We start from the raw sequence: 27,332 nt of genomic DNA, 5'->3' as shown, positions 1-27,332 counted from the left end.
AAGAAAAAATGGGTTTATGTTTTATATTAAATACCTAAGAAGTTGACAAAAGTGGCTGTCTCCTGGAAGTGGAAAAGGGTGACTACAAGGAAGAAGAGGAAGGTTAGTTTTTTGCTGTATGATTTTGGTATTAATTATTAGTAAAGCAATTTTATTATAAGTATTAGGACAAACACATGTTTCAAATACAAATAAAAAATGACAGTAACAAATCTACTTCATGTTAAACAAATGGAAGAGAAAATCCACAGGGCAGCTACGTCCGTGTCCCTTGGCACATGACAAATCACGGAAAGGTGAACCACTGAAAACAAAATGTATTACATCTTCAGTTCCCTGGGTTGACCAGGCTCAGCTGGGCGTAACTGACATTGCTCAGCCTGGCTGGTGCTGGGCCTCACAAAGTGGCACCTCCACCCCCAGGACTTCCCGTGTCGGGCATTGTTTAGTCGCCTACTGCCCGGGAGCTTCCCGACAGCCTGGCAGCTGGCCTCCCCCGGCACGTACAGGGAAGCTGCCTGCCTGCGGGAGGCTGAGGCCCAGCGCCAGCGCAGGGTCACTTCCTCCTCATTCTACCGAGCTCAGTGCAAGTCACAAGGCCAGGGCCAAAGGGAAGGAAAAGTAAGTCTCATCTTTTCTTGGGAAGAATGGCAACGGAATTTGTGGCCATCTTTAATCCACCAGAGACCCCCACATTTTCTCAGCCCAAATCACCATAGTTATGGCAATATCTACTTGGAATTTATTTCCTTGACGTGTTAATAAATCTGGGTCAGAATCTCATTTTGTGCAACTCCTAATGGTGTTTTTTTCAGATGAGCAAAAGAGCTCTGACCTTAGGTTAATGGGAAAATTATCTGATAGACTTAGAATTCAGTTGCTTTAAAAAGTATTTAGCTCAGTTAGATTTTTTGTAAGTCCATTTTATATATACAAACATCAGGTGGCCTATCTGTGAAATCTACAGAAAGTGGGTAAATTTTAATCAACTAAGAAAAGCCAGTATATTTCTGCAGAAAAGATGACTTTCTTTTGCAGGCAAGATGATCGTGAACCAGAGTTGTCAACTGGCTTCACTATGAACACTGGAGAAGAACCTGCTCTGGACACCCTGTCCAGGAACTCGGGAGAAGGGTGCTGGCCGCCAGGAGTGCCACTGGCTTCCTGGAAGGCTGATGAGAGCCACGTAGGGCTTGAGACAAGGCCTCCAAGCCTCCAGAATTCAGTCACGGACCTTGTCACTGGACCTCAAAGGAGCCTTGTTCTGAGTATTTGCCAACACCCTTTCTGCTCATCGTGGTATTCCTCTCTCACTTCTGCCCACACTGCCTCCACACTTTGCTAGCTCTTCTTCATCCTTCGAGTGGCAGGATTATATTTTCTATCCATAGTGAAACTTTCCTTGGAAACTGGGCCAGATGTTCTTGGGACATTTCTTCCTTCTGTTATATAAACAGTTCTTCGAAAGGTGCCTGACCTCTTCTTCGGGGCCTTAACCCATTAGTCCAAGGGCAGACGCAGTGTTTGTGGTGGACCAATGGCATTCCCTTATGAACGGAAAGACTTGAAGTTATTAAGTAACTCATGCTCATGAGGCATATCAGAAGAAAGATTCACAAACTCCTGCCGAAGAGGTAGAGCTACTTTGGTTCTTGCGCTCCTTAGTCTCTTCTTTGGCTCCTGCTAACCATCACCATGCCATCCCTGTGCATTTATTTTGTTGATGAATCTACCCAGAGTCGGCTTTAACTCCAAAACAAAAGACTCCTGGTATATACGAACCGGAATGAGATCACACACGCCTAAATGAGTGAATAGTATCATTATTTGTTCTGTGTCCTTTTCGGAGCTAGAATAAAAGTTCTGTGCAGACAGGGAAGGTGTCTTCCTTGTGTTGTGTTGCGTCCTGAGCACCAAGCAGCGCACCTGTCACAAGGCCCGCGCTCCGTCAATCCTTGTGGAAGGAATACGAAACAGAGGCAGCTCTTGGGGAAGCGTCTGGGGAAGAATGCGCCTTCACTCTGGCGGGACAAGTGGATTAAGGAACCATTGTGGGTTTGGATTTCATGCTGGGAAGAAGTACTTCCAACTGAAACCCTTGACTGGGTAGCTCAGGTAGTCACACTGTTCTACCTTTGGAAAACTTCCCGTCCGATGGCAGAGTGAGTAAAGTGCCTTTGGATGCCAAATGTGGCTGATGGGGGCTTCTCAGCATAGGTAGGGAAGTGTCTTTGCAGTGCCTGTGGGCAGTCCAGGAGGGGAGGCTGGCAGCTCTGGGAGCCGTGGTTGCTGCAGGCTGTGTGGCTCAGCACAGACTGACCAGGGAGAGGGCAACTGGGCATCAGGAACAAAGCTGGCAGTCTTTGGGGACCAGTGTGAGGACTGAGCAGCCGCGACAGCCCTGTGCAGCAGGGACAGCTGCTGGGGTGCATGGGAAGGATCCCACGTCCTGCCCACACCAATCCGCACCCAGGAGGCGAACTGGGAAGAGGACGGGCAGGGTTGAAATGTAGGCATCCAAACCAGTTTCAAAGCCACGGAGCTCAGGGGCCGCCCCTGCTCTGCAGGCCGTGAGCACTGGCACAGCTGGTGTCACAGGGTCAGAGGCACTTCCCTGCACGCGGTGGTAGTTTAGTAAGAAGCAGTGCTCCTGAGGGACCCAGGAGTTCAAGGCATCACTCAGGTGTGTCTCTGTAGCTTTGTAGTCTGTGTAGGACATGAACCTGGTAGATAACGTGATTTGATCTTCCTGTGCTATAATTACCTACTTTCTAATTGCCCTGAGAGATGAAACAGATTTCCACTAGACTGCGTCGTGAGAACAGCCAAATTCGGGATGGGAAACCACTTGTGAACGATGGAATAATACCCAAGTGAGAGTCAAGGACGAAAGCTTGAGTTCCCAGCAGGCAGATATAGTAACCCTCAGGCCTCGTGACTCACCTCCTTCTTCTTGGGGAAGGTTCCAGCGTTGCCAGTTCCAGCTTGCCCAGCCCTGACAGGAAAGTACTCTGCCAGTGTACAGGTGTCTGTGTGGAGGTGAGACGTTTGTTCTCTTGCTGTGGGCCTGATACCACCAAGTCTCTCCAAAACGTGTGTTAACATTGGATGAGGGCTAGAGCTTTAACTCTTTTTGCTTAACAATCCCTAAAAGGCTTTACTCTGTCTAGTTAAAGAGGAACTATATAGCCCAGTGGTTAAGCTCCTGTACTCTACTGTCAGACAACCTTGATCCAAATCTCCATTCCTGTGTTCATGAGGGTGCGACCTTCACCTCTCTGAACCCCCTTTCCTCCTCTATGAAATGGTCCTAGGACACCACCCACAGCGTTGATGTGAGAATTAGCTAGCACGTCGACAGTCCTCAGTGTGTGTTATTCCAGCTGCCTTTAACCCCGCGATAGAGTATATAATTACTGTGCATTTCAAGTTCAGGTTTTTCAGTGTGGCATTTTTTTAAAAATGCTACATGCTCTTCCTCCTGATCCCACGCAGCGGGGTCCCTGTCCCTCCACTGGCACCTGGAAAGGTCTGTGACTGTTTCGGCCCACGGACCGCATTAGACGTGGCACTGTGGAACTCCCAAGGCTAGGACGTGCGAGAACACGCAGCCTCGTCTGCCGCAACACCGAGCCACCAGGAAAGACGCCTGTGACTTCCCTCAGTCTTGCTGACTGGAGAGCTGACTGTAGGCACTGCGGCTGTCAGGTCTCACCAGAATCCAGCCATTCTGGCTGAAGGGCTGGGCATTTTGGCAATGGATCCCGCAGCCCCAAGTGTTCAGTTCTTGAGGGCTCCAGTCATACCGCGCTGTTGGGATCCTCCTAGCAGACTTCCCAGGCTTATGCTGTCCCCATCCATATTCCTGACCACAGGAATTATAAGCATAACAAAATGGTTATCATTTTATGCACTAAATGTGGGGCCATTTGTTACACAGCAATGACTATTTGGAACATTCAGGAACCAATGGATGTGGGGGGGGGGCAATAATGGGATAAAAGGGAGAACTGAATCCTATTTAAAAAATCATCAGCCCCAATCTTGACCTGTGTGTCTGCTTTTCAAATATGTACGTCGTTTTTACAGAGTTCAACCAATAGTACTAGAACAAAAAAAAAAAATACTAAAAGGGATAAAGTATTACACTGTACATCAACAGTCAGGACAAGGGCTGATCAAGTCACTGTTTCTCATAGTGTCCATTTCACTTCAACAGGTTTTTAATGATCGCAAAGTTCGCTTTCTTTCTAAGCTAACACATCTGGGTTCATCTGAAGGGCCTGCAGCAAAGAGAGTGCCCGTGAACTCCACAGACTGAGAGACCCTCGGGGAAGCTCAGGCAGACAGAGACTTCACCCACTTCTTAAGAGCTGAAAGTAAAAGTCCTCAGGGACACAGAGCCTGACTGCATTCCGTCCTCTCAGACCAAAGACTCAGGGCTTGCTATGCTCAATGTTTCCGGGCGGTTTTAACAAATGCACCTGCCTATTGGTTCTATTCTGACTTTCAGACGCAAACATGCACACCTCTCTGTTGTGATCAGAGCCACAAGGCCTATGAAAGCCAGCAAGATACACAATACTCACTAGATTATCACTCCAATCTTATCAGTGAGGAAACTGACACTCAGTAAACCAAGAAAAACTCCCCCTGGTAAAAGAAGCACTGAAGAATACTCCCACATCCGGGCCTTTCTTCAGAGGCAGAAGTAGAAGTGAGAATGCAGAGCTTGTGCCCACAGGTCTCTCCGAGTTCCACGCGGGCCTCGGGAAAGGGTACAGACTGGGTCTGCTGCTTCAGCTCCCTGCGGGACTCCTTCCCTAGACTGAGACGGAGTCACCATCGTAGCCTGGGTTTCATTATGGGCAGGTGCAGTGGTGTTTATACCCTTCACACTAGAAGATCCAAAGGACTAGCATAGGTTCGTGGAAAATTTTGTATTTTCTAACAAACGTTTAAAATCAGGTTGCGGCCGGCGCCACGACTCACTAGGCTAATCCTCCCCCTTGCGGTGCCGGCACACCGGGGTCTAGTCCTGGTCGGGGCACCGGATTCTGTCCCGGTTGCCCCTCTTCCAGGCCAGCTCTCTGCTGTGGCCTGGGAGTGCAGTGGAGGATGGCCCAAGTGCTTGGGCCCTGCACCCCATGGGAGACCAGGAGAAGCACCTGGCTCCTGGCTCCTGCCATCGGATCAGCGCGGTGCGCCGGCCGCAGCGCGCCAGCTGCGGCGGCCATTGGAGGGTGAACCAAAGGCAAAAGGAAGACCTTTCTCTCTGTCTCTCTCCCACTGTCCACTCTGCCTGTCAAAAAATAAAAATAAAAAAATAAAAATAAAATCAGGTTGCAAAGATGTGGCATGTGTCCTGGTTCCTTTGGCAAGCAGCTGTGGTAATACATGTGGCAATTGCATGTGGAACCTCCTTCTCCAGCTGACAGGCTGAGAGCAAATCAAACCCCCCCCTTTTCTGGTACTTTTTACTTTGTGAGAGAGCTCTTTTCTGCTGATTCGTTCCCCAAATGACTTTTTTTTTCAGATTTATTTATTTGAAAGTCAGAGTTACACACACACACACACACACAGAGAGAGAGAGAGAGAGTCTTTCATCCGCTGTTTCACTCCCCAACTGGCCGCAATGACCGGAGCTGTGGCGATCCGAAGCCAGGAAGCCAGGAGCTTCTTCCCAGGTCTCCCACGCAGGTGCAGGGGCCCAAGGACTTGGGCCATCTTCTACTGCTTTCCCAGGCCATAGCAGAGAGTTGGATCAGAAGTGGAGCAGCGGGGACTCAAACTGGTGTCCATATGGGATGCCGGCATGGCAGGCCACAGTTTTACCTGCTATGCCACAGCGCCGGCCCCTCCCCCATTGTCTTCAACAGCTGAGGCTGGGCCAGGATCAAAGCTGGGAGCTGAGAACTCAAACCAGGTCTTCCACATGGGTGGGAGGAACCCAGGCACTTAAGCCATCACACCTCTGCCTCCCAGGGTCTGTATCACCAGGAAGCTGGAGTCAGGAGCTGGAGCTGAGTACCAAATGCAGGCACACAGATGTGGGACATGGGTCTCCCAACTGGTGTCTTGACTGCCTGGCCAAACACCCAATCCCAAATCAAACGCCTGCATGTTGGATGAGGATGATCACCTACTACCCGCACCAGAGTTGCTGAGATTAATTATGATGACAACTCTCATGAGGAAAAAAAAATTTAAGTATTAGCATCTCTCCAGGCTTAGAGTTCTAATAAAGTAGAAGCAGTACATTGCTATTTTTTATTTTCTGTTACTTTTAGAATCTGTAGCGACTCTTTAGAAAGTATGGGTTGATTTCCCTGTCACCTCCAGCCGGGAGATTTCAGGTTAATGCAAGGAACAAACAATAAGAAAACAATTTGATCAGACTATGATTTTATTAGATGAGTAACATTATTTTCTACACACACACACACACACACACACAGAGTCATCAGAAGGAAGAACAGGAATGCTCACTTACTGAAGCAAAAGTTTTACTAGTTCTCCTAAATATTGTTTTCTGCACCAAAATGATCACAAACTCAGCTTCCCACATCTTGGCCAATCAAGGAGGCCTCTTTAAGTACATGAGGCATACGGTTTTCATTTCCAAGGGCTCATCTGTATTTCTTTGCCAGGGGCTCGCAGAAGAACTACATTCCAAATTCAATACAAATGTCTGTATGTTTTGCAAAAATTTTCTCAAATGGCATACACTATTTCCAACTGCACAAGACAACAGAACTAATTAAAGCGGAGTCAGGAGACAGCTCCTAAAGTGTCAGTTTCCCATTAGACTTAGCAAAATCTTCTTTTATAGTTTAATGCTTGAATTATAAGGAAACTTGGAGTAATTCTTACACTGCTCTGCTGATAGAAATTTAGATTTTATTTTTCCTTTCCTTCATCCACTTCTTAAAAAAATGTGTTTGGTGAGATTTGTGTGCAAGTAATCCATGATTTGTATTTAGACCTACTGAATATACTCTTCTATATTAAACCTCCAAGTCTCTTTTGGTTTAAAATGTAGATTCTAGCAAATCATGGCTGACTCTCAGATGATGTTAGGTTAATATATTGTTATGCATCAGCTATATAAGTATAAATAAAAAATCAAGATAATAACACTGACAATGTGTTTTTCTAAGTTGTTTTAATTATACACACATACAGACATTTACCTTCCAAATAGAGGCTTTGTTTGAGAATGAATTAAAGAACTATTTCACCAATGTCAAGAACAGATTTGTTTAAGAATGAAAAAAAGTTAAAGAAAATACATTTAATTTTAGAATTATTTACAAAAGAAATGATTAAGAATTTGAGAATTAGCTTATGCAGGAATTTTGGGGTTAGAAATTCATGAAGAAAACTTACCTTGAGTTGTACCCTTGTTCCCCAAAGACAACACACTCCTAGGGACGCTGCCCACTGAAGAGGGAGCCACGTGGCCTGAGCTTTCTCTGTCACTCTCAGCTTCCTCACCAAGCGGCATCCCCTCACGAGGGGTTCCAGGAGACGAGTCAGGAACTCAAAGCATGGCCAGCCACGTTCTCCCTTTCTACCTCTGACACACAAAAGCTGTACAGAGGTAAGAGTCCTACCTCGCAAAAACCCTCAGGACATATCATTTCAGCATACATTAGTTCTAACGTATCATTTATCGCATTGTACTCCAGAGAGCACTGACATCAAGCAAAGCATTCATATGATATCTGTGCTGTGTATATGTATCCCATGTGCATGTATTCCAGATTTGGGAAATACCAGCTAGATAAGACAAAGCTTAGAAAGGTTCTTTACTTCCGCATTTCTCAGAGCTTTTAATCGTCTAAGGTGAATCTCTAATAAGAATATAGAATATGGACTTTTCCCAAACTTATTTGAACAAATTTATTCCACTGGCCATCCTTGGAAATCTATTACATTTCACAGAATGTTTACATTTGGAAAATGCTGGTCTAACTCATCAGTGAACCCTGGTGTTTGTACCACTGGCACATATATCATGAATATCCTGGTATAGAAAACTATGTTAAATGCTAAAGAAACACTGTTACAGGTACTGAAAAGCCACATTTTCTGCTATATTTTAGGAGTGGGCATTTGCACTCAGTGTTACTCATGGAATGTCTATGGACTTCAGTAAGACACAAGGCCTGCTCTAGCACTCACAGCTATGAGAACTTGGACAAATGATTTAACTGCTTTAAGCTCTAGGTTCTTCATCTATTAAAAGGAGATAATTCTGCCCATCTCAAAGTACAGTTTAAATGACAGTGTGTGTATATATATACACACTGTGTATATATATGTGTGTGTGTGTGTATATATATATATATATATGGTAGTTACTCCAAAATACAGTCTTAACCTGTGTTTACACTGTCTGTTATTCAACAAAGACAACTGGAGCCCAACACCCACAAGCCAGCAACAAAAGAGCACACCTACAAGTTTAAGGTCCCTCCGGTTGCACCTGCTTGCGTGTCCGTGCACACCCGGCTGTACAGGTTTGTCAGGGAACTGATTCTCTATCTGGTAGTCAGCCACATTCAACCTGCCTTTAGCGGCAACCTGACTCCAATATTGAGGAGGAACCAGGTCTGTTTACAGTCTGACCTAATTGAAATATTTTTATTCCCAAGTTCATACAAGTTCATACTTAGTAATCTGCGCATCTCAAACCTTTCCATTTCCTGAGAAAATAATGTATTTTAGACTAATGTCACAATATGCAACTCCTATTTCTCTTCTAACATTTTGTTACTCATCGCCTCCATCACCTCCCAGAAGCCCCCTTCCATAACACCGGCTCCTACAGGCAGCACTTCACCACTTGCTTCCTTTTTTTTTTTTTTTTCCTTTAAGATTTATTTATTTATAGTCTTCCATCTGCTGGTTCACTCCCCCAGATGGTGGCTGGCAATGGCAAGGGCTGGCCAGGCTGAAGACAGCCCAGTACTGGGGCCATTTTCTGCTGATTTCCCAGGCACATTAGCAGGGAACTGGATCAGAAGTAGAGCAGCCAGAACTTGAATAAACACCTATACGGGATGCTGGCATCACAGGCGGTGGCTTTACCCACTACACCACAATGGCGGCCCCTAGTAGCTTCCCTTCTGGCACATAGATTTGATCAACAGAATACTGTATTGATGTGATATATAAATAGAAAGTCAGCTTTGTTGATGGTTTTTAATTTGAAAGCCAGAGAGAGGGAGAGAGAAAGGGAGCAAGTTCCCACCTGAAGATTCACCCCCCAATTGCCTGCAAGAGCCAGGGCAGGGCCAGGAGGGTATCATGACTCAATCTGGGTCTTCCACGGGGATGGAAGAATCCGATCACTCACATCACCACCTGCTGCCTCCCTCCCAGGGTATTAACAGGAAGCTACAATGGGGAGCAATGCCAGGATCAAAATCCAGACACTCCAAGGGGGGATCCAGTGTTCCTGGTAACACCTTAACCACTGCTTCAAACAGAGGACCTTGTAGGTTTTTAACTATGGGAAGCAGCTCTTAGAAAATGACTTTAAAAAGAAAAAAATGATCTATTTTATTTATTTGAAAGGCAGAGTTACAGAGAGGGGGAGACAGGGGTTTTCCATCTGCTGGTTCACTCTGCAAAAGGCCACAACACCCATGGCTGGGCCAGGCCAAAGCCAGGAGCCAGGAGCTTCTTCCAGGTCTCCCATGGGGGTGCAGGGGCCCAAGGACTTGGGCCATCATCCACTGCTTTCCCAGGCATATTAGCAGGGAGCTGGATCAGAAGTGGAGCAGCTGGAACTTGAATGGGTGCCCATATGGGATGCTGGCAATGCAGGCAGTGCCTTAACCCACTATGCCACAACATGGGCCCAGAAAATGACTTCTCAAAAAAAAAAAAAATTATGAAGTCTTTTTTAATGCAGTGTATTGAGGAAGAATGACAGAAAATTGGCTTCAAAAATTAAAAGAACCATGGTTACTCAACAGAATATAGAAAGGATTAAAATAAGCATCAAATGAAAGTTATGCCAAAAAAAATTTTAAAAGCTATTTCACCTGAGGCACGTCCCTTAACATTTCTGGGCCTTGTGTTCTTAGTTGTAAACTGGAGAGAAACGAGTTCCTAGGTGATGTCTTCGGCACCTTCCAGTTCCGTGATCTGGTAGGATTGACATCCCCAGCCCCTTTAACTCTGGCTGCTCCCTGAGGCTCCTATGGGGAAACTGCACCACTGGGTGGAAGATTAAACAAGTTCAAGACTTTCAGTAGAGAGACTCGGAAACAGGAGCGCGTCACCTCCCCTAAGAAAAAGTACCGCCTTCTCCACCAAGGTCCTTACATGCTCTGGCTTTGGAGAGAGGAATTTGGGGTGGTGGTAGTTGTGCGTGTTGAATGTAGGAGCCACGTGGGTGCAGGGGCCCAAGGACTTGGGCATCTTCCACTGCTTTCCCAGGCCACAGCAGAGAGCTGGATTGGAAGAGGAGCAGCCCCTAGACTAGAACCAGCGGCCATGTGGGATGCCGGTACCGCAGACCCATTACGCCACAATGCCGACCCCTCCATTAATATTTGAAAACCAGCACCGTGCATCTAACACAAACAGTCCTCAATTTGTTTTAACAGGTAAAGGTGCGACTGCACGTCCTTAAAACCTCAGTAGGCATGGTGCTGAAATCCAGCCCCCGGGTGGGCCTGCCTCCAAGTAACACCTGGCCAAGCAGTGACCTGCGCTGCTCACTGCTCGCCCAGGGGGAAAGCAGCCATCCATAGCTCCCTATTGTCCCTATAATTTGGTCCAAACTTCCTGCTATGAACTCCAGCCTTTTCTCCTGCTTCCTCAGCCCGGGAACGCTCACCTCCCCTGGCCCTTTCACAACCGAAGCGCCTGCCCGTCTTCAGCACCCTCCCTATCCCCTCATCTGGCTGTGGCCCCTGAGCCCTCTGTCTCTGGGACAGAAGTTAGGGGACCGCAGTAGGCTGCCGGGCCCTGCCGCGCTATGCAGCCCTCCCTGTCTGGACCGTGCCTCTCTTATCCCCTAGGTCTGCGTGCGGCAGGTTGGGAGCCTGCTAAGTCTCTAAATGAGTGGACCATCCATCTATGAACGATAGACAGTGACTGGAGACCTCCATCCTCCATCCTCCTCGGGAGCACAGCTAACGCACACAACGGCACTTCGCGGATTCAGCCGTCACGTAATGAGCCCATCACAAGGTCACTGCCCGAGAAGCAAGGGTGGGCACTGCTGCGACGGCGCGAGTGGGTCTGGGGTGAGTCGTGCTTTTTTGTTTCCAGACACCTGGGTTTTGGACTGGCGTCCCCAGCTCCGCGCCCCCGTCAAAGACCCCGGACCCGGCGGTGCAGGCAGGGGCTCGGGCAGGCTCTGAGCAGCGGCCCCTGCCCCCAAGCCCCCCGGCGCTCGACTCCGCTACCCGCGGGGCCCCCAAGGGTTTTTCTCTGCTTCTGCTCCTGTCTCGAGGAGTTGGGCTGCCAGGAGAAAGCGGCGGAAGGGGCGCCCATGGCTTGACTTCCCAGACACCATCCAAGTTTGCATGTGCGTCCGGGATCCGCGAACTTCCGCGGCGGGGGTTCGGAACGGCGCTCCGGGTCCACGCGGGCCGAGACAGCCGCCCGCCGGCGACGCCCCCGCGTGCTGCCGCTGACCAGCGTCCAGGGCAGGACGCTAAGCACGGACACCGGTCCCAGCAGAGCCCAGCTCGGCCCCCGCTCCGCCCGCAGCTTCCCGTGCTTTTTCTCCCGCAGCCTGCGGGGCCATTCGCAAAGGCGAGCGCAAGCAAGCCTATGCCGCTTCCTAGCAAACCCACTCTTTGTGCCTCAGCGCTGCTTCTGCTACCACCACTACTTCCTCCTCCTCCTCCTCCCCCTGCCGCCGCCGCCGCCTCCTCCCGCGCGCCAGCCCGCCCGCCCGCCGCCGCCGGCGTGTGCTGGGCGAGTAGGCGGCGGGCTCCCTCTGCGTCGGGAAGCCGGTGCCGCGATTGGGCGACGGTCCCTGAGCCTCCAGTTCCGCGTCGGTTTCAAGGCTCCTCCCTCCTGGTGAAAGACAGACTGCGGGGCGCCTGGAAACCGGTCGGAGGGCGCGCGAGGGAGAGGAGAGGCAGCGAGTTGAGGGATTGACACAAATGGTCAGGCGGCGGCGGCGGAGAAGGAGGCGGAGGCGCAGGGGGGAGCCGAGGCCGCTGGGTTGCGGGGAGTTGCGCGCTGCACGGGGCCCAGGCCACTAGCGCGGCGCCGCCAGCCGGGAGCCAGGGAGCCAGGGAGCCGAGGGCCAGCAAGGCGGGACGCGACCCCGGCGCGCCCGAGCCACCCGGGCTCTCCCCGCCGCCCGCGCTTCATGAACCGCAAGTTTCCGCGGCGGCGGCGGCGGCTGCGGGACGCGGAGCGGGAGCCGGGGGAGCGGGCCGAGCGCGGCTCGGGCTCGACGGACGGCACCGGCGGGGCCCGGGTCTCCCCGGACGCAGGGGACGCCGCCGCTGCCGCCGCCGCCGGCCGCGCCACTGCCAGCCGAGCGGCGCGGAGAAAGGAGCCTAGAAAGTATGGCTGAGGAGGAGGCGCCTAAGAAGTGCCGGGCCGCCGCAGCGAGCCGGGAACTTTGCGCCGGGGCGCTCCGGGCCGGGCCGGCCGAGGCGGGCAGCGGGGACGCGGGCGGCCCCCGCCGGCCCCGTCGATCGCGCCGCCCCTCGGCGGACCCCGGGCGCTTGGCCCGCCGGCTGCTGCTGCTGCTGCTCTGGCTGCTGGAGGCCCCGCTGCTGCTGGGGGTCCGCGCGCAGGCGGCGGGCCAGGGGCCCGGGCCGGGGCAGCAGCCCCCGCCGCCGCCGCCTCCGCCGCCGCCGCCCCAGCAGCAGCAGGGCGGCGCGCAGCAGTACAACGGCGAGCGGGGCATCTCCATCCCGGACCACGGCTACTGCCAGCCCATCTCCATCCCGCTGTGCACGGACATCGCGTACAACCAGACCATCATGCCCAACCTGCTGGGCCACACGAACCAGGAGGACGCGGGCCTCGAGGTGCACCAGTTCTACCCGCTGGTGAAGGTGCAGTGCTCGGCCGAGCTCAAGTTCTTCCTGTGCTCCATGTACGCGCCCGTGTGCACCGTGCTGGAGCAGGCGCTACCGCCCTGCCGCTCCCTGTGCGAGCGCGCGCGCCAGGGCTGCGAGGCGCTCATGAACAAGTTCGGCTTCCAGTGGCCCGAGACGCTCAAGTGCGAGAAGTTCCCGGTGCACGGCGCGGGCGAGCTGTGCGTGGGCCAGAACACGTCCGACAAGGGCACGCCGACGCCGTCGCTGCTGCCCGAGTTCTGGACCAGCAACCCGCAGCACGGCGGCGCGGGCCACCGCGGCGGCTCCGCCGGGGGCGCGGGCGCGGCGGAGCGCGGCAAGTTCTCCTGCCCGCGCGCGCTCAAGGTGCCCGCCTACCTCAACTACCACTTCCTGGGCGAGAAGGACTGCGGCGCGCCCTGCGAGCCCACCAAGGTGTACGGGCTCATGTACTTCGGGCCCGAGGAGCTGCGCTTCTCGCGCACCTGGGTCGGCATCTGGTCGGTGCTGTGCTGCGCCTCCACGCTCTTCACGGTGCTCACGTACCTGGTGGACATGCGGCGCTTCAGCTACCCGGAGCGGCCCATCATCTTCCTGTCGGGCTGCTACACGGCCGTGGCCGTGGCCTACATCGCCGGCTTCCTGCTGGAGGACCGCGTGGTGTGCAACGACAAGTTCGCCGAGGACGGCGCGCGCACGGTGGCGCAGGGCACCAAGAAGGAGGGCTGCACCATCCTCTTCATGATGCTCTACTTCTTCAGCATGGCCAGCTCCATCTGGTGGGTCATCCTGTCGCTCACCTGGTTCCTGGCGGCCGGCATGAAGTGGGGCCACGAGGCCATCGAGGCCAACTCGCAGTACTTCCACCTGGCCGCCTGGGCCGTGCCCGCCATCAAGACCATCACCATCCTGGCGCTGGGCCAGGTGGACGGCGACGTGCTGAGCGGCGTGTGCTTCGTGGGGCTCAACAACGTGGACGCGCTGCGGGGCTTCGTGCTGGCGCCGCTCTTCGTCTACCTGTTCATCGGCACCTCCTTCCTGCTGGCCGGCTTCGTGTCGCTCTTCCGCATCCGCACCATCATGAAGCACGACGGCACCAAGACGGAGAAGCTGGAGAAGCTCATGGTGCGCATCGGCGTGTTCTCGGTGCTCTACACCGTGCCCGCCACCATCGTCATCGCCTGCTACTTCTACGAGCAGGCCTTCCGGGACCAGTGGGAGCGCAGCTGGGTGGCCCAGAGCTGCAAGAGCTACGCCATCCCCTGCCCGCACCTGCAGGCGGGCGGGGCCGCGCCGCCGCACCCGCCCATGAGCCCGGACTTCACCGTCTTCATGATCAAGTACCTGATGACGCTCATCGTGGGCATCACGTCCGGCTTCTGGATCTGGTCGGGCAAGACCCTCAACTCCTGGAGGAAGTTCTACACGCGCCTCACCAACAGCAAACAGGGGGAGACCACGGTCTGAGGTTCCGGGGTGGGGTCGGGGGGCCCAGCGCCGCGCCGCGCCGCGCCGCTCCACGCCCGCTCCCGGGACGCCGAAGCCGCCGTCCCCCCGGGGGGCGCGCGGACGCCAGGGCCGCGACTCGCCGGCGCCGGCCGGGGCGCGGAGGGGACAGTTGGACCGCCGCGCCGGACCCCGGACTGTACGCTTTTGTGACTGTAAATAGCCAATGTAAGATTTTTGTAAGTATGTTTGTATTTAAATGGTGACCAATCGACACGTTTCTCTTAAAAAAAAAAAAAAAAAAAAAAAACACAACCACATTCTGACGAGGCTTTTCCTTCGCTCACCGGCCGGGGGTGGCTCGGAAGGCAAACTCCGGCGCGCACCCCTGGGTTCTGCGCCTTCCGGCGCGGCCTGCCCTGCGACGGCCTGGGCCCGGGCTTGCGGGGAGGGAGCCCGGGGCTTCGAGGCTGGCTTGCTTCCCATCTGCCCTCCGCCGCTCGCTCCCGTCTCTCCCGGCTGAGGGGAGCGGCCCTTTCAGGTACGGAACTCCCCCGAGCTTCCTCCCGGACGCGGAGGTGGGCCCCCGCGCGGTTCGCCGCCCGTGGCGAAGGCCCGGCCCTCGCACCTCCTTGAGGCTGGATTTTTCGGGAAGCTTCGCCCCGAGGCCGCCGGCGCCCTCACACACCCTCGGTCCACCTACCCTGGTCGGAGTGGGGAAAACCCAACGCCCAACTTTTTTTTTTTTTTTTTTTTTTTTTTTTTTTTTTTTCCTCCAGTCTGAGTTTTGGTGGATGAGCTCATGTGGTTCTCTGGCGTTTAAAACCTGGGATGGGTTTGGCCCGCGTCATGGAAAAGACGTGGTTGCTGCGGTTTGGGAAGAGGCGCGCAGCGGCTGGGTGTGCGGGCTGGGGGCCCCGGGAAGACGCGTTCGCGGGAGAGGGAGCGAGGTGCCCGCAGGTGCTGGTTCTCAGTTTGTGCAGCAGAAACCTCGAGCCGGCGCCGGGCTGGAGGGAGGGAGGCGCGGTGGGCGCCGGCCGGCGCCTGGGCTCAGCCCTGAAGCGGCGGATCCACGTGTGCGTGCAGGCCCCGCGTTTTATAGCCCCGCGCGCGCCTCTGGGTTCACGGACACGCGTCCCCTGTAAATCAAAGCCATGGAAAATGCTCACTTTAGTTCTCTGTGAGGAAGGGGAGAGAAGCAGCCCTGCCGATGGTGGCGTTTGAAACTTTCCCGAGTTTATCGCAACGCCGTGACTTAGGATGGATCTGTCTGTCATGCCCTAAACTGACGTTGGTCTTTGAATTTGGTATGCATTTATTCTGTTCACTATCACAAAATCATCTATATTTATAGAGGAATAGAAGTTTATATATATATAAAATACCATATTTTTAATTTCACAAATAAAAAAATCAAAAGTTTTGTACAAAATTATATGTTTTTTGTGCCTGAAAATGATAGAGCCGGAACTGTCTTCACATTTTATAGTGTCTCCTAGCCAGTCTCAAGGTATAAAAATTCAAGAATTCATTGAAAATGTCTGTCTTCAGACCAGTCCTTCCAAAGAATTACTCTGCTTCGTTGTGGTTGACATTTGTAAAGTCCCAAGAAAAGATCTGTTTTCATGAGAGTAGAAAATAGAAGGTTGCAAATTATTTCTTTACTCAAAGAGGATTATTAAAAAGAGAATTCTAATTTTAATATTAAAGATTTTTTTTCTTTCAAGGGGTAAATTTTCATGACTTTTTATAATATGGAGGTTTATTTTTAAATTATTACTTTCCTCACAATTTTATGAGGTATTGTCATCTCTTCCATAAACTTAGATATCCCAAAAACTATAAACAGGCAATCAATAAATTAACTTACAAGCGTTTTAAGCAGCAGTTGGGTTTCTAAGACTGTTCTGTTGTTTGCTTCTGAAGAGCCCACTTTTATGTTGTGTGAGGAACCTTATCCAGAGGGATTTACCTAGTTGGTCCGCTTTTAGAATTTGTGTGTTTATGTGTGTGTGTGTTTGGATGTATAATACCCGCACATGCACATAAGTATACCCAGGTTGATGTTTTTAAAACTAGAAATGCATAGTTGTATACTTCATACTATGGCAGTTTGGTTATGAGAAATTGAAAATGCTAAAAATCTCAAATACCTTTACAGATATTAAATTTTCCCCTGAAAACATTTTGTAATGAAATGGCAGTAGGCTGACATGAAGAGAAATTGATACAGTAGAGTTCCTTTCATGATTATAAGGCAGTTGTCTCATAAATCATCCTTATTTATTTTATGCAAATGAAAAAAGTGAATCTTATTGAAAATATAGCATTCGATTTTAAGTAGCAAGATGCAATTTTATGTTCTTTTTTGTTACATAAATGTAATATATCTCTGAGAAGGCTTTATTGTATAGGCACACAAAAAATAGTTACTCTTGAGCCAAATGAAAACATACCTTCTTAATAGGTAGTCAATTAGATAATTTCTGGAAAAAATGTTTTTAAGACTACTAGTATTTACCCAAGGGATAAATGTTTAAGCAGTCATATTGTGAGTGTCCCTAAAACAATGTAACAATAAATTTGATGTAGCAAGGTTTATGTGCCGGATTTGAATAACTTTAGAAGATGTTTTAAAGTTGGCACCAGGCTTCATTTTTAGAAAACAATTTATTTTCAGTTATGTGGCATTTAGAAAACTAGTGGTTTTTTTTGTTGTTGTTGTTAATTGTTTCTTTCAGTACTGGTGACAAAAATAAGACTTGCCTGGAAAACCATAAAGCTATTGGGGATATTGTCCCGTTAGCATGCTGTTTCCATGACAAACCCTGTTTTCAGATGGTTTGATTTGCCTGATTTTTTTTTTTAAATCAGCTATCAGTTGGAGTCAATTTCCTCCCCCACAGTGTGCTTGATTTAGTTTTTGGAGTAAATGAATATGTGTTATGAAAGCTTTCTGATGTTATTTTTTAAAAGCATTTTTTCCATTTAAACTTTGTGGGGACAGAGTCATATTTTGAATTTCAGAGGCAGCCAGTGTCAAACAAAAGAGCTGGAATAGCTTTCTAGCTTGCCCTGTGGTAGTCACTTGTCAGCCTGAGGTGATGGTCCTGGGCCTTTTGTCCTCGCTGTGAGGCCTGAATGAAGCCTTTGCTGAAGTCCAGCATCTAACCAGCAAAGGAGACCACAGTGACGAGTCAGTGGTCAATTAATAAAAATATTCACTAAGTCTCAGGCCATTCCCAGACTTGGGTGGCCTCAGAGTGCTTCCCTGATATTTTGAGATGCCGTATTTATTGTGTATCTCTGTGTGTGTGTGTGTGTGTGTGTGTGTTCAACTGCAGCCACTCCTTTATTGCTTTCTAATCCATTTATTGGCCATAGGCCACATTTTACGTAATACATATGCAATTAATTGAAACCGGTTGTATGACACTGACATCACTGATACATTTCTGATTATAATGTGAGTGAGTCCGGAGAGACAAGATGGGGTCATCCGCAGTGTCTAGAGACGGACACTAGAGGTATTATCATTGAGTACTTCCTAGGATACAGTAATACCACAGTCTTGTAGGATTACGTTGTTGGAGCTGGAGTTGCAGTACTACCTTGAATTCAAGGCTGCTGCTTTAGGGCCCTTACATTTGAAACAGTCTTACAGGGAAGTACCAGGCAAGGTAAAGTGGGTTTTTTAAACATTTATTTGTCTTTATTTTAGGGGAAGAGAGACAGAGTTCTATTCACTCCCCAGATGCCCAACAGCAGCAGGGCTGGGCCAGGCCAAAGCTGGGAGCTGGGGACTCAGTCCGGTCTCCCATGTGGGGGCCGGGGGCTCAGCTACTTGAGTCATCACTTCTGCTTCCCTGGGTTCTCACTGGCAGGAATCTGGAATCAGGGAGGGAGCTGGGAGCGGGAACCCAAGCACCCAGATGGGGATGCGGCATCGTCACCAGAAGGCCCAGACAGGTTTACTGGGGTGACTTCCAGGACATGCCTTCCATATTTTGAAGTACTGACCAGTTTTAATATTGCTTACAAGTAGGAAAACAGTGCTTGAGCTTCAGTCATGACTTAGGATTCCCTTAACACTTTGGGCTTACCATTTTTTATTTACTGTAGTCATACCTTTTTACAATGGGTATGTTAAACCTAACAGTGACCACATAGCTTGCTTAGAATCAGACAGTAGAAATACATCTCAAGTTTGTCATGATCTGCGGTGACAAATCTGTACTCTATTATAGAATCAAGGTATTGTTAATATATATAAACACCTCACTGGGGATTTTTGTTTATAGGTGGGTTTGGATCCTAGTTAACAGGTCAAATAAAAGGATTTTTCACAGAAGTCTTTCTCCTAACAGTGTAATGCCTGAGCTCAGGTCCAGTCTATAAAGTACATCCTACCATGAACATACAGTAAATATTCTGGACATCATACAATGTATACATGTATGTGAAGCATCACCTAGTACCCTGTAAACATACATAATAAATAAATAAAATGTTCTGTGAGTCACAGTTTTGTGAGTCAAGCAGATATAAGCTACCATTTTCTAATAGAGATGTATTTACTTTAGTTATTTTAAGATGGTGCTATACTAAAGAGGTAAACTTGGCAGGATAAAACTGAAGTAGCTCTGCATTTTCTTTAGGTGTCTAGTTGAATGGCATTTTTATATGAATAATAATTCTGAAATCTAAGTAGTAGGATAGCATTCATTTGCACATTTTATACACGTTACTTTTTAAAAGATGAAATTGACTTAATTATAGAGAACGATTTTATGTTTCAGAATTTATAATAATATGCATACTTCACATAAGGATCTCAAGACATTCCATTCATAGCATAGACTTCCAAAATATGTTCATAGCAATACAGTGATTAACATCAAAAGGATCCACTGTTGCTGCTTTGAGATAGTTCTCTGGCCTGGATTTCTTTTCTTTCCCTTTTAAAAACCAAGTATCCTCTAATTTGTGGATATCTCCATGTTTCAGATCTCAATACCTGTTTGAATTAAATTTGCAAGGGAATAACTGCAGGATCCCCCCATAGACAAAATGTGGCCTTTATTTCCTTTCAAGTTGGCAGCGTGTCCTTGCTTAAATGAGGTACTCCGAGACAGCCTGTTCTCTTGCCCTTGGAAACGCTTGTCTTCACAGCTGTAGCAGCAAACGCCGGCTAGTCAGACAGGCTGGTTAGCTGCGTATTCCAAATGCCATATCCTACTTGATTGGTACAAGGATTTTTTTTCCCCTTAAAATGTAGAATTACTGTCTATCTTTGACCTTATTTTGCTATCTCTGGGAAAACATTCTAAGAAGTTAACTTCAACTCCATCAAAAAACCTGTAAGTCCTTTGACAAGTGACCAACCCTCCAGATTTGCCCATGACTGAGGGGTTTCTTGGGGTGTGAGGCTTCCAGTGGTAAAACCAGGACAGTCCTGGGTAAACTGGGATGGTTGCTAACCCTATCCCATGAGTTAAATTATGCTCCCACAAAGTAGAGTGAAAACTTAACACTTTGGTCTTTGGTCCTGCATTAATAGTATGCCATTGTGTCTGTAGCCTTTTTTCATGACCAGAAGAAGAACCAGTGGGCACAGTCCTTTATAACTGGTCTCCACAGTGAGTACCAATCACCAGAAGCTGACATTTAGGCTAATGGAACAGGCCACATCCAGTATCTTGGCTCTTCTCCCTTTGGCCTTTTGCCTCCTGAGGAAATAGGGCACAGATATAGCGATCTAACCAGCCACTAAACCTTGTTTTTGCTACTCATGAAATCAGGTTACATAGCTATTTTTAGGAAAGACTCCAAGCAGTGTATTCCCTTGGAATGAATATGTTTATTTCTTTATTCTCTTCTGAGTTCTATTTATTTGAAAAGCAGAGAGAGAGAGAGAGCTCTTCAGTCCATTGGTTCATTCTCCAAATGCCCAAAATGGTCCAGGACTGGGTCAGGCTGAAGCCAGGAATCTGGAACTCAATCAGGATCTCCACACGGGTGGCAGGGGCTGAAGCCCTCACTGCTGCGACCCAGGGTGCACGTTACCAGGAAGCTGCTGTCAGAAGTGGAGGCCTCAAACCTAGGCACTTGATACGGGACGTGGAGCATCCCAAATGGCATCTTGGTCACTATACCAAAGGCTTGCCTCCTAGGCTTTTTAAAATCGACTTTTTTTTTTTTTAAAGATTTTTAAAATTTAATTGAAAGGCACAGTGACAGAGAAACAGGGAAAGAGAGAAAGAGATCTTCCATCTACTGGTTCACGTCCCAAATGGCCGTGATGATCAAGGCTGGGCCAGGGTGAAGCAGAGAGCCAGGAGCCGTCTGTTAGTATGATGCTATTACACTTCCTGTTCTACATTTCCAGTTCCCTCCACACATTTCCCTGCATCATGGAAGTGTTTTGGTACAGGAAAAGAACACTGACCTGGAAGCCAGAAAAAACTTCCTCCAGCCCTTACTTGCTAGTGTAAGGACTCCTGAGGGGGTCTAACCCGTAGGATCCAATGGGGAGACTAAAGAACTAACGTGAAGCTTCATGAGAAGATGGAATTAAAAGATGAGTTTATTTTTGTGCAAAAAATTTTCAAATTCATGCATAGTTTTTTTCACTATTACACGTTTCCCATTAATTTAATTTTTTGATTATTTGAAATAAAAGGTGAGAGAGAGAGAAAGAGAACGAGGAGCGCCATGCCCATTTTTGCTTCATTCCCCATATGCCCACAACAGCTAGGACTAAGCTGGGGCCCAAACTCAATCCAGGTCTCCCATGTGAGTAGCAAGAACCCAATTGCTCAGCCCTCACTAATGCCTTTCAAGGTCTGTGTTAGCAGGAAGTTGGAGGCAAAGCCAGAGCCAGGCGTTGAACCCAGGTGACTCCAACATGGGACATAAGGGTCTTACTGCTAAGGCTGAAGGCCTAGCACCACACACTTTTTGAAGACTTCTTGTGCATGCGTGGATTTCAAATATTTTCACCAAAATCAACTTACCATTTAATTCCATTTTCCATAAACTTTCTGAAGTACATGATTAGATGTGAAAGCCCTTATATAAACAGAGGCCCTGCACAACTGAAAGGGATTTCATCATCATACACATTAAGCTAATTAAGACTGAGTGATCCACGGCTCTGTTGCTCGCTGAATGCCTCCCCGTGGGAACAGGATGTTCCAGTCGCTGGAGAGACCCAAGAGGACTGGGTCTTTCTGGGGTTTTCCTGGCTACCCATTCTCCACCTTCATCACTATACTTGGATTCTAGTGGACACTCTTAAGATATTTTCCGGTTTTTACTTGTTCTAGACTCTGATTAAAAGTAATATAAATCCGTCTTCTGTGTAGCTGCTAAGTCATTTCAGTGGGGCTGAGTTAGGAGAAAGAGGGCTGATATGGGGTACAGATTCTCTTACAGGAGTGTATTGAGGTAAGAGTCGGTTTGGGGAGGACTGGGGGTGTTGCTTAAGAGTGTGTCCTGAAGCCGGCGCTGCGGCTCACTAGGCTAATCCTCCGCCTTGCGGCACTGACACACCGGGTTCTAGTCCCAGTCGGGGCACTGGATTCTGTCCCGGTTGCCCCTCTTCCAGGCCAGCTCTCTGCTGTGGCCAGGGAGTGCAGTGGAGGATGGCCCAAGTGCTTGGGACCTGCACCCCATGGGAGACCAGGAGAAGCACCTGGCTCCTGCCTTCGGATCAACGCGGTGTGCCGGCCGCAGCGCGCCGGCCGCGGCAGCCATTGGAGGGTGAACCAATGGCAAAAGGAAGACCTTTCTCTCTGTCTCTCTCTCACTGTCCACTCTGCCTGTCAAAAAAAAAAAAAAAAAAAAAAAAAAAAGAGTGTGTCCTGTGACCAAACATGGCAAATTCACAAGCAGTCATTCTGGATTTGGACCCTCGGAGTGGTATGGGTGCTCCAAGCGTTGTGTTCAGCTCTGGGGTAGTTTGGGGTTGGCTTGTGTTCTGAAGGCAAACAGGTTGGGGTCATTTAGCGTTGAAAGGGTGATGAAAGGAAGGAGTGTGATGGTCACCACGCTGGGGCTGTCATGGATGTGAGTGAATAGAGGAGTTGATGGCAATGCCTCTGAAGTGGTAAAAACTCTGGACTAGAACCATGACCTCCCTTCTTCCTCCTCCTTTAAAATATTAGTCAATTTCAAGATAATAGGAAACCGGACAGAGATGTTGAATGTCATCTTGGAAAGAATGTTTGGACTTGCAAGACCTGGCTTGAATCCCAACCAGGTCTTAGCCTCAGGTCCATTAAAATGGTAAGAGCAATTTTTTTTATTAATTCACATGGCTGTTGGGAATATCAAAGAAATAAAGAATGCAATGGTATTTTTAGCACTAGAGTAATGTACAAATCTTTGTCTTCTCTGCCCTTCGTATTTCTTTCTTCTTCTATCTCTGTTCCCCACACCCCTCCTCCTCTGCCCCCCATTTTTCCTCTCCTCTCTTCTTCTCTCCTTTCTCCTCCTCTGTCTGCAACTCACCATTATGACTGATAGAAATTAGAAAGGCACGAAATAAACTACTGCCCTATTTTTCCTGCATCCTCTTTTCAGTCTAAGCATGTTTTACAAGACTTGTTCACATAGGAGATTCAGTTAATGGACAACCTTAAGGTTAAATGGCACAAATAATGTACTGAATTAATCAACTGGTGATATTACTCCTAAAGCCTAAATGCATTTCTATGCATTCATGCGTGCTTTGGGATATCCTATTTCAATTCAGTTTCTTCAAGGCTGCTAACAATTCTGACCTAATTGGTAAGTTGTTCACTTTTGTAACGTGGCAACAGCCCTCCAAGGCTACTCTAAATCATGACCAGGGAGAGCTGTAATTTCCTTTTAGAAATACGCTCCGTGACCAGATTGATTACTAATTCAATAATTGCAGGACTCCTTTATTTGTCCTTGTTTACATTATTGCCAAAGGGAACTTGTTCAATAGCAGTCATGAAAATGTTCCTTTGATACTGCTGAAATGTGCTCAATATATGTTGATGCATGGAGTTGAGCAGGGTTCAGGCTTGCATCAAGGAGATGGACAGGCGATTTCGTTATTTCCTCATCTCGAAAGAGCAGCTAGCCATCTGGGTGCTTCGGTGTCTGCCATGATCTGGTGTATTACCTTTCTTTCTATCGCTGCTGTGGCGAATCACCACAAACGTGGAAAGCACACATGTGTCATTTTACGTTCTGTGGGTCAGAGTCTGGACACTGATCTGCTAGGGCTAAGATCAAGGTTTTTCATGTTGTATTGATTTCTGGAGGTTGTAGGGGAGAGGCCGCTTCCTAGCCTTTTCTGGCTTCTAGTGGCCACCTCCGTGGTTCCTGGTGCCCTTTCTCCATCTTTGAAGCCCTGTCTCTGTCTCTCTCCAGCTGGGCATGGTTCCCTGCTTTTAAGGACTCATGCTAATTATATTATCAATACCGAGCAGTCTCCCTCACCTCAAGGTCCCTAACCTTAGCCACCCTGCCAAATCCCTCTTGCCATGGAAGGGAGCATTCACAGGTTTCAAGGACAAGGAGTAGACATCTTTAGGGGACTGTATTCTGTCTGTCATAGCTATCTTTAGCCATTGAAAAGAGCTACAGGGTTTTTCTTTCAGAAGTATTCTTATCACATTTTCATTCTTTACAATTTCATTTCTAAAATATTGGCTTGCCGAATTTCTTCTGTTCCCCGTTTCACTCTTTTAAAAGTATGTTTCTGACAGTGGTCAATTCCTTATTGATTTCCCTCCCCCTTTACTGCATTTTCTGTTAAGAAATCTTCAGATCAGTCCCAGGGCTCTAACTCTAGCAGATTTCTTTATATATTTCTCTGTGTGGTAAATGTCATCTTTCTGCCTTTTCTTTCCTACATATTCTCTTTTTTTTTTTTTTACAACTATTTTTCTTACCCCACAGGTCTTTGCAGTACATCTCTCTCTAGACTCGTGTTCTGTGTCCATCCCAGAAATAGGCCACAAGAAGACTATGATGGACGGATGTCAGCTCTGTTTTTTATGAACGTGATATAACTGTGTGGATCCCCCCCCAAAACACAAGTCAGGTGTTTGTGTTTTTGTCCTTTGGTGAAGGGCTGAATATGAGATAGTTGACTGATTAATCCAATATGTATTTCTAGCTGTGATTATAGATTTTAATTCTTTAGGAAATTAGCATATGTTCCTAGAGGAAAATATTTTTCTCAGTAAACATTTTGTCAAAGAAGAAAAGAAAATTCTTTTAAAAAAGATTAATTAATTAATTTATTTGAAAGGCAGAGTGAGAAGGGGAGAGAGAGAGAAAGAGAGAGAAAGGTCTTCTGTACACTGGTTTACTTCCCAAATACTCAGCCAGGGCTGGGTCAAGGTGAAGCCAGGATCCAGGAACTCCATCTGAGTCACCCACATGGGTGGCAGAGACATCTCCACTGTTTCATTGCCAGGAGCATGATTGGAAGCAGAGAAACTGGTACTCAAATCAGCACTCTGATATGGTATACGACCATCCATAGCCACGGCTTAACCCACTGTGCCACCATGCCCACCTCAAAAAAAGCAATTTGATTGCCTGGGTTGCAGCTTATACAAATTCACATGATGAATACACGTGCCCTACTTGAAAATGTTATGTTGACATTGTGGAGAAGAAAGTTTTCTAACATTACAAGCGAATCTTTAAAAATGTGCTCTAAAATGTTATTTCAAATCTATACTAGAAACCAGCTGCAAGACTTTTTTTCCTATCTAGACTGTTATGGTTAAAGTATGTATTTTCCTCCAGCGTACGTATAGGTCTGTCTGAAAACATTTGCCCTTACCAGCAATTATTTCAAAAGTTCATAGTTATCCCCAAATATGAATTATTTTCAAGCATGTGAATTTGGAAATACAGCAAAACTTCTAGAAATCAGTAAGAGTTAGAATATACAAAGTTATCTTTTAGTACCATTATCATTTATCTTCTTTTAAAATTTGACATTATCCATTATCTTTATAGTTTTTTTTCCTAAATATGGATAATTCAAGAACAGACCAAAGGTCACTTAAATGCAATAATGGCTCAATAAATCAGGATGTGTTTTAACAATATAGAGCTTCACTAAAGCCCAGTAAAATTAATATAGAAGATATAGTGTGTGTTTGAAGATCTCAGATAGGAAAGGTTATAATGAGTCCTCATTCATACTAACTAAAATAAAACCAGAGGATCCTCAAAATGTACAAAGTTTAACACAAGTAGCCGTTACTGTGAATACCTACAGTTGAATGTGCAGCGTAGCTTGTTCATTGAAGGTCCCTAACCTCACTTTCAGAGACTCTGATCTTGCTGGACAGAGGGGGCTTCAAGAAATTCCATTCTGGGGATCCTGATGTTGGGTGTTCTTGGGGTCGCAGCACTGGGTTAAAACATGGCTTCCAGCCAAACCCCTAGCTGTGCCTCCACTTGCACACCCAGTCTTGTGAAGGCATTGGGGAAGGTCCCCTGGATTCAGGACCTGGAAACTGTGAAAGCCAGCTTTTCAGAACCTTCAGCGGGGAGCAGACTGTCCTGTCTACACCATCTTTGTCCCATGTAGTCTAAATCAGGACCAGTCAGTTCCAGCCTTGTATGTCTCCCCTCCGAGGCTGCTACATGGTTTACCCTTGTCTAAAAGTCTTTTAAATCTATTATTTTAAAGGTGGGAGAGTTAATTCGAAACTAGAGGCTAATTCAGAGTTATCCCTTTAGTCAGAAGACTTTCTGAATCAGTTAGCTGATCACTAAGGAAGGAAGGAGAAGGCTTCAGTCTCCCTTGCCAAGATGGAGCCTCTGACCGCAGCCTTGGAAAGGGAGTCAGAGCAGCAGGTGCACTTCAAAGGCTCCTGGTTTCCCTCTGGCGGGACTGCTTTGCTTTCAGTGGGGCTGCCATTGACAGAAGCCCTGCATAGAGATTTCTCAGGCAGCTCAGCTTCCCATGGCTTCTGAACATTTTGTTTGCTTAGGTTTTTAATACAACTGACTTCTTAGAAGGCTCTTCCTTCCCAGGGAATTCATTAATCAAGGTACTACTCTATTTATTTCCATAAACAAATCCTTATGAAAGAGCAATTCATTCATTAACCAAGAAATGTGATCATTTCCACTGTTGTACCTGAGAGCTTCAAAGCACCATTGTTGTTGCTCACATCAATTAGCCCAGGTAACTGGGAAATGTGAGTAAGACGGCACGAAAATATATCCCAATTGATTTTACAAGATAAAAAATAAAATCCAAACTTAAGATATCTAAACTCATGCTGCTCAAGCATGTTAAGAACGTCAGTTCTTCATAGGAAAGAATCAGTACGGACGAGAGGGCCGTCAAATCGTGTTAGAATGGAGTAATTTCATTTCACAGAACTGACTGTAGCTTGGAAACATCCAAGCAGCCTCCTCCTTATTCTGTCAGATACACCAGCAAGAAACACCCCTTCCAAGAATGTAGGATGCCGTGTGTGAGCCTAGCGAGGGAGCATGGAAAACAGTTTTTCATCATTAAAATATTCTTGTAAACATTTTATATATCAATTACATGTACATTTTAATAATAGATGAATTAAATTGTCTACATAAAGATGAACATTGAATTTCAAGGATAAATGTTTATTAGATCTAGCTAGTTACCTGTACAAAGTCTTAATACTAAATTCACCCAGTTGCCCCTCTTCCAGGCCAGCTCTCTGCTGTGGCCAGGGAGTGCAGTGGAGGACGGCCCAGGTGCTTGGGCCCTGCACCCCATGGGAGACCAGGAGAAGTACCTGGCTCCTGGCTTCGGATCAGTGCGGTGCGCCG

General features: G+C 47.9%; 1 protein-coding gene across 1 annotated transcript; it reads left to right on the top strand.

Moving 5' to 3' along the window:
• Nucleotides 1-11,955: 11,955 nt before the first annotated feature.
• On the top strand, nt 11,956-19,025 carry FZD1 (frizzled class receptor 1). The gene has a single exon (XM_008261754.5). It carries the CDS (start codon nt 12,555-12,557, stop codon nt 14,520-14,522), a length of 1,968 nt encoding a protein of 655 aa, XP_008259976.3. The 5' UTR covers nt 11,956-12,554; the 3' UTR covers nt 14,523-19,025.
• The last annotated feature ends 8,307 nt before the right edge of the window (nt 19,026-27,332 follow it).

The sequence above is a fragment of the Oryctolagus cuniculus genome, chromosome 16 (genome assembly GCF_051225735.1).
Source record: "Oryctolagus cuniculus isolate XC-2025 breed Fujian yellow rabbit chromosome 16, ASM5122573v1, whole genome shotgun sequence".
In the NCBI taxonomy this organism is placed as follows: Eukaryota; Metazoa; Chordata; class Mammalia; order Lagomorpha; family Leporidae; genus Oryctolagus; species Oryctolagus cuniculus.
The sequence above is the reverse complement of the archived record's forward strand: the minus strand, read 5'-3'. Positions and strand labels throughout refer to the sequence as shown.

What these genes read in the sequence shown, in the direction of transcription:
- FZD1 (XM_008261754.5), top strand. Translation starts at nt 12,555, where the DNA reads ATGGCTGAGGAGGAGGCGCCTAAGAAGTGCCGGGCCGCCGCAGCGAGC.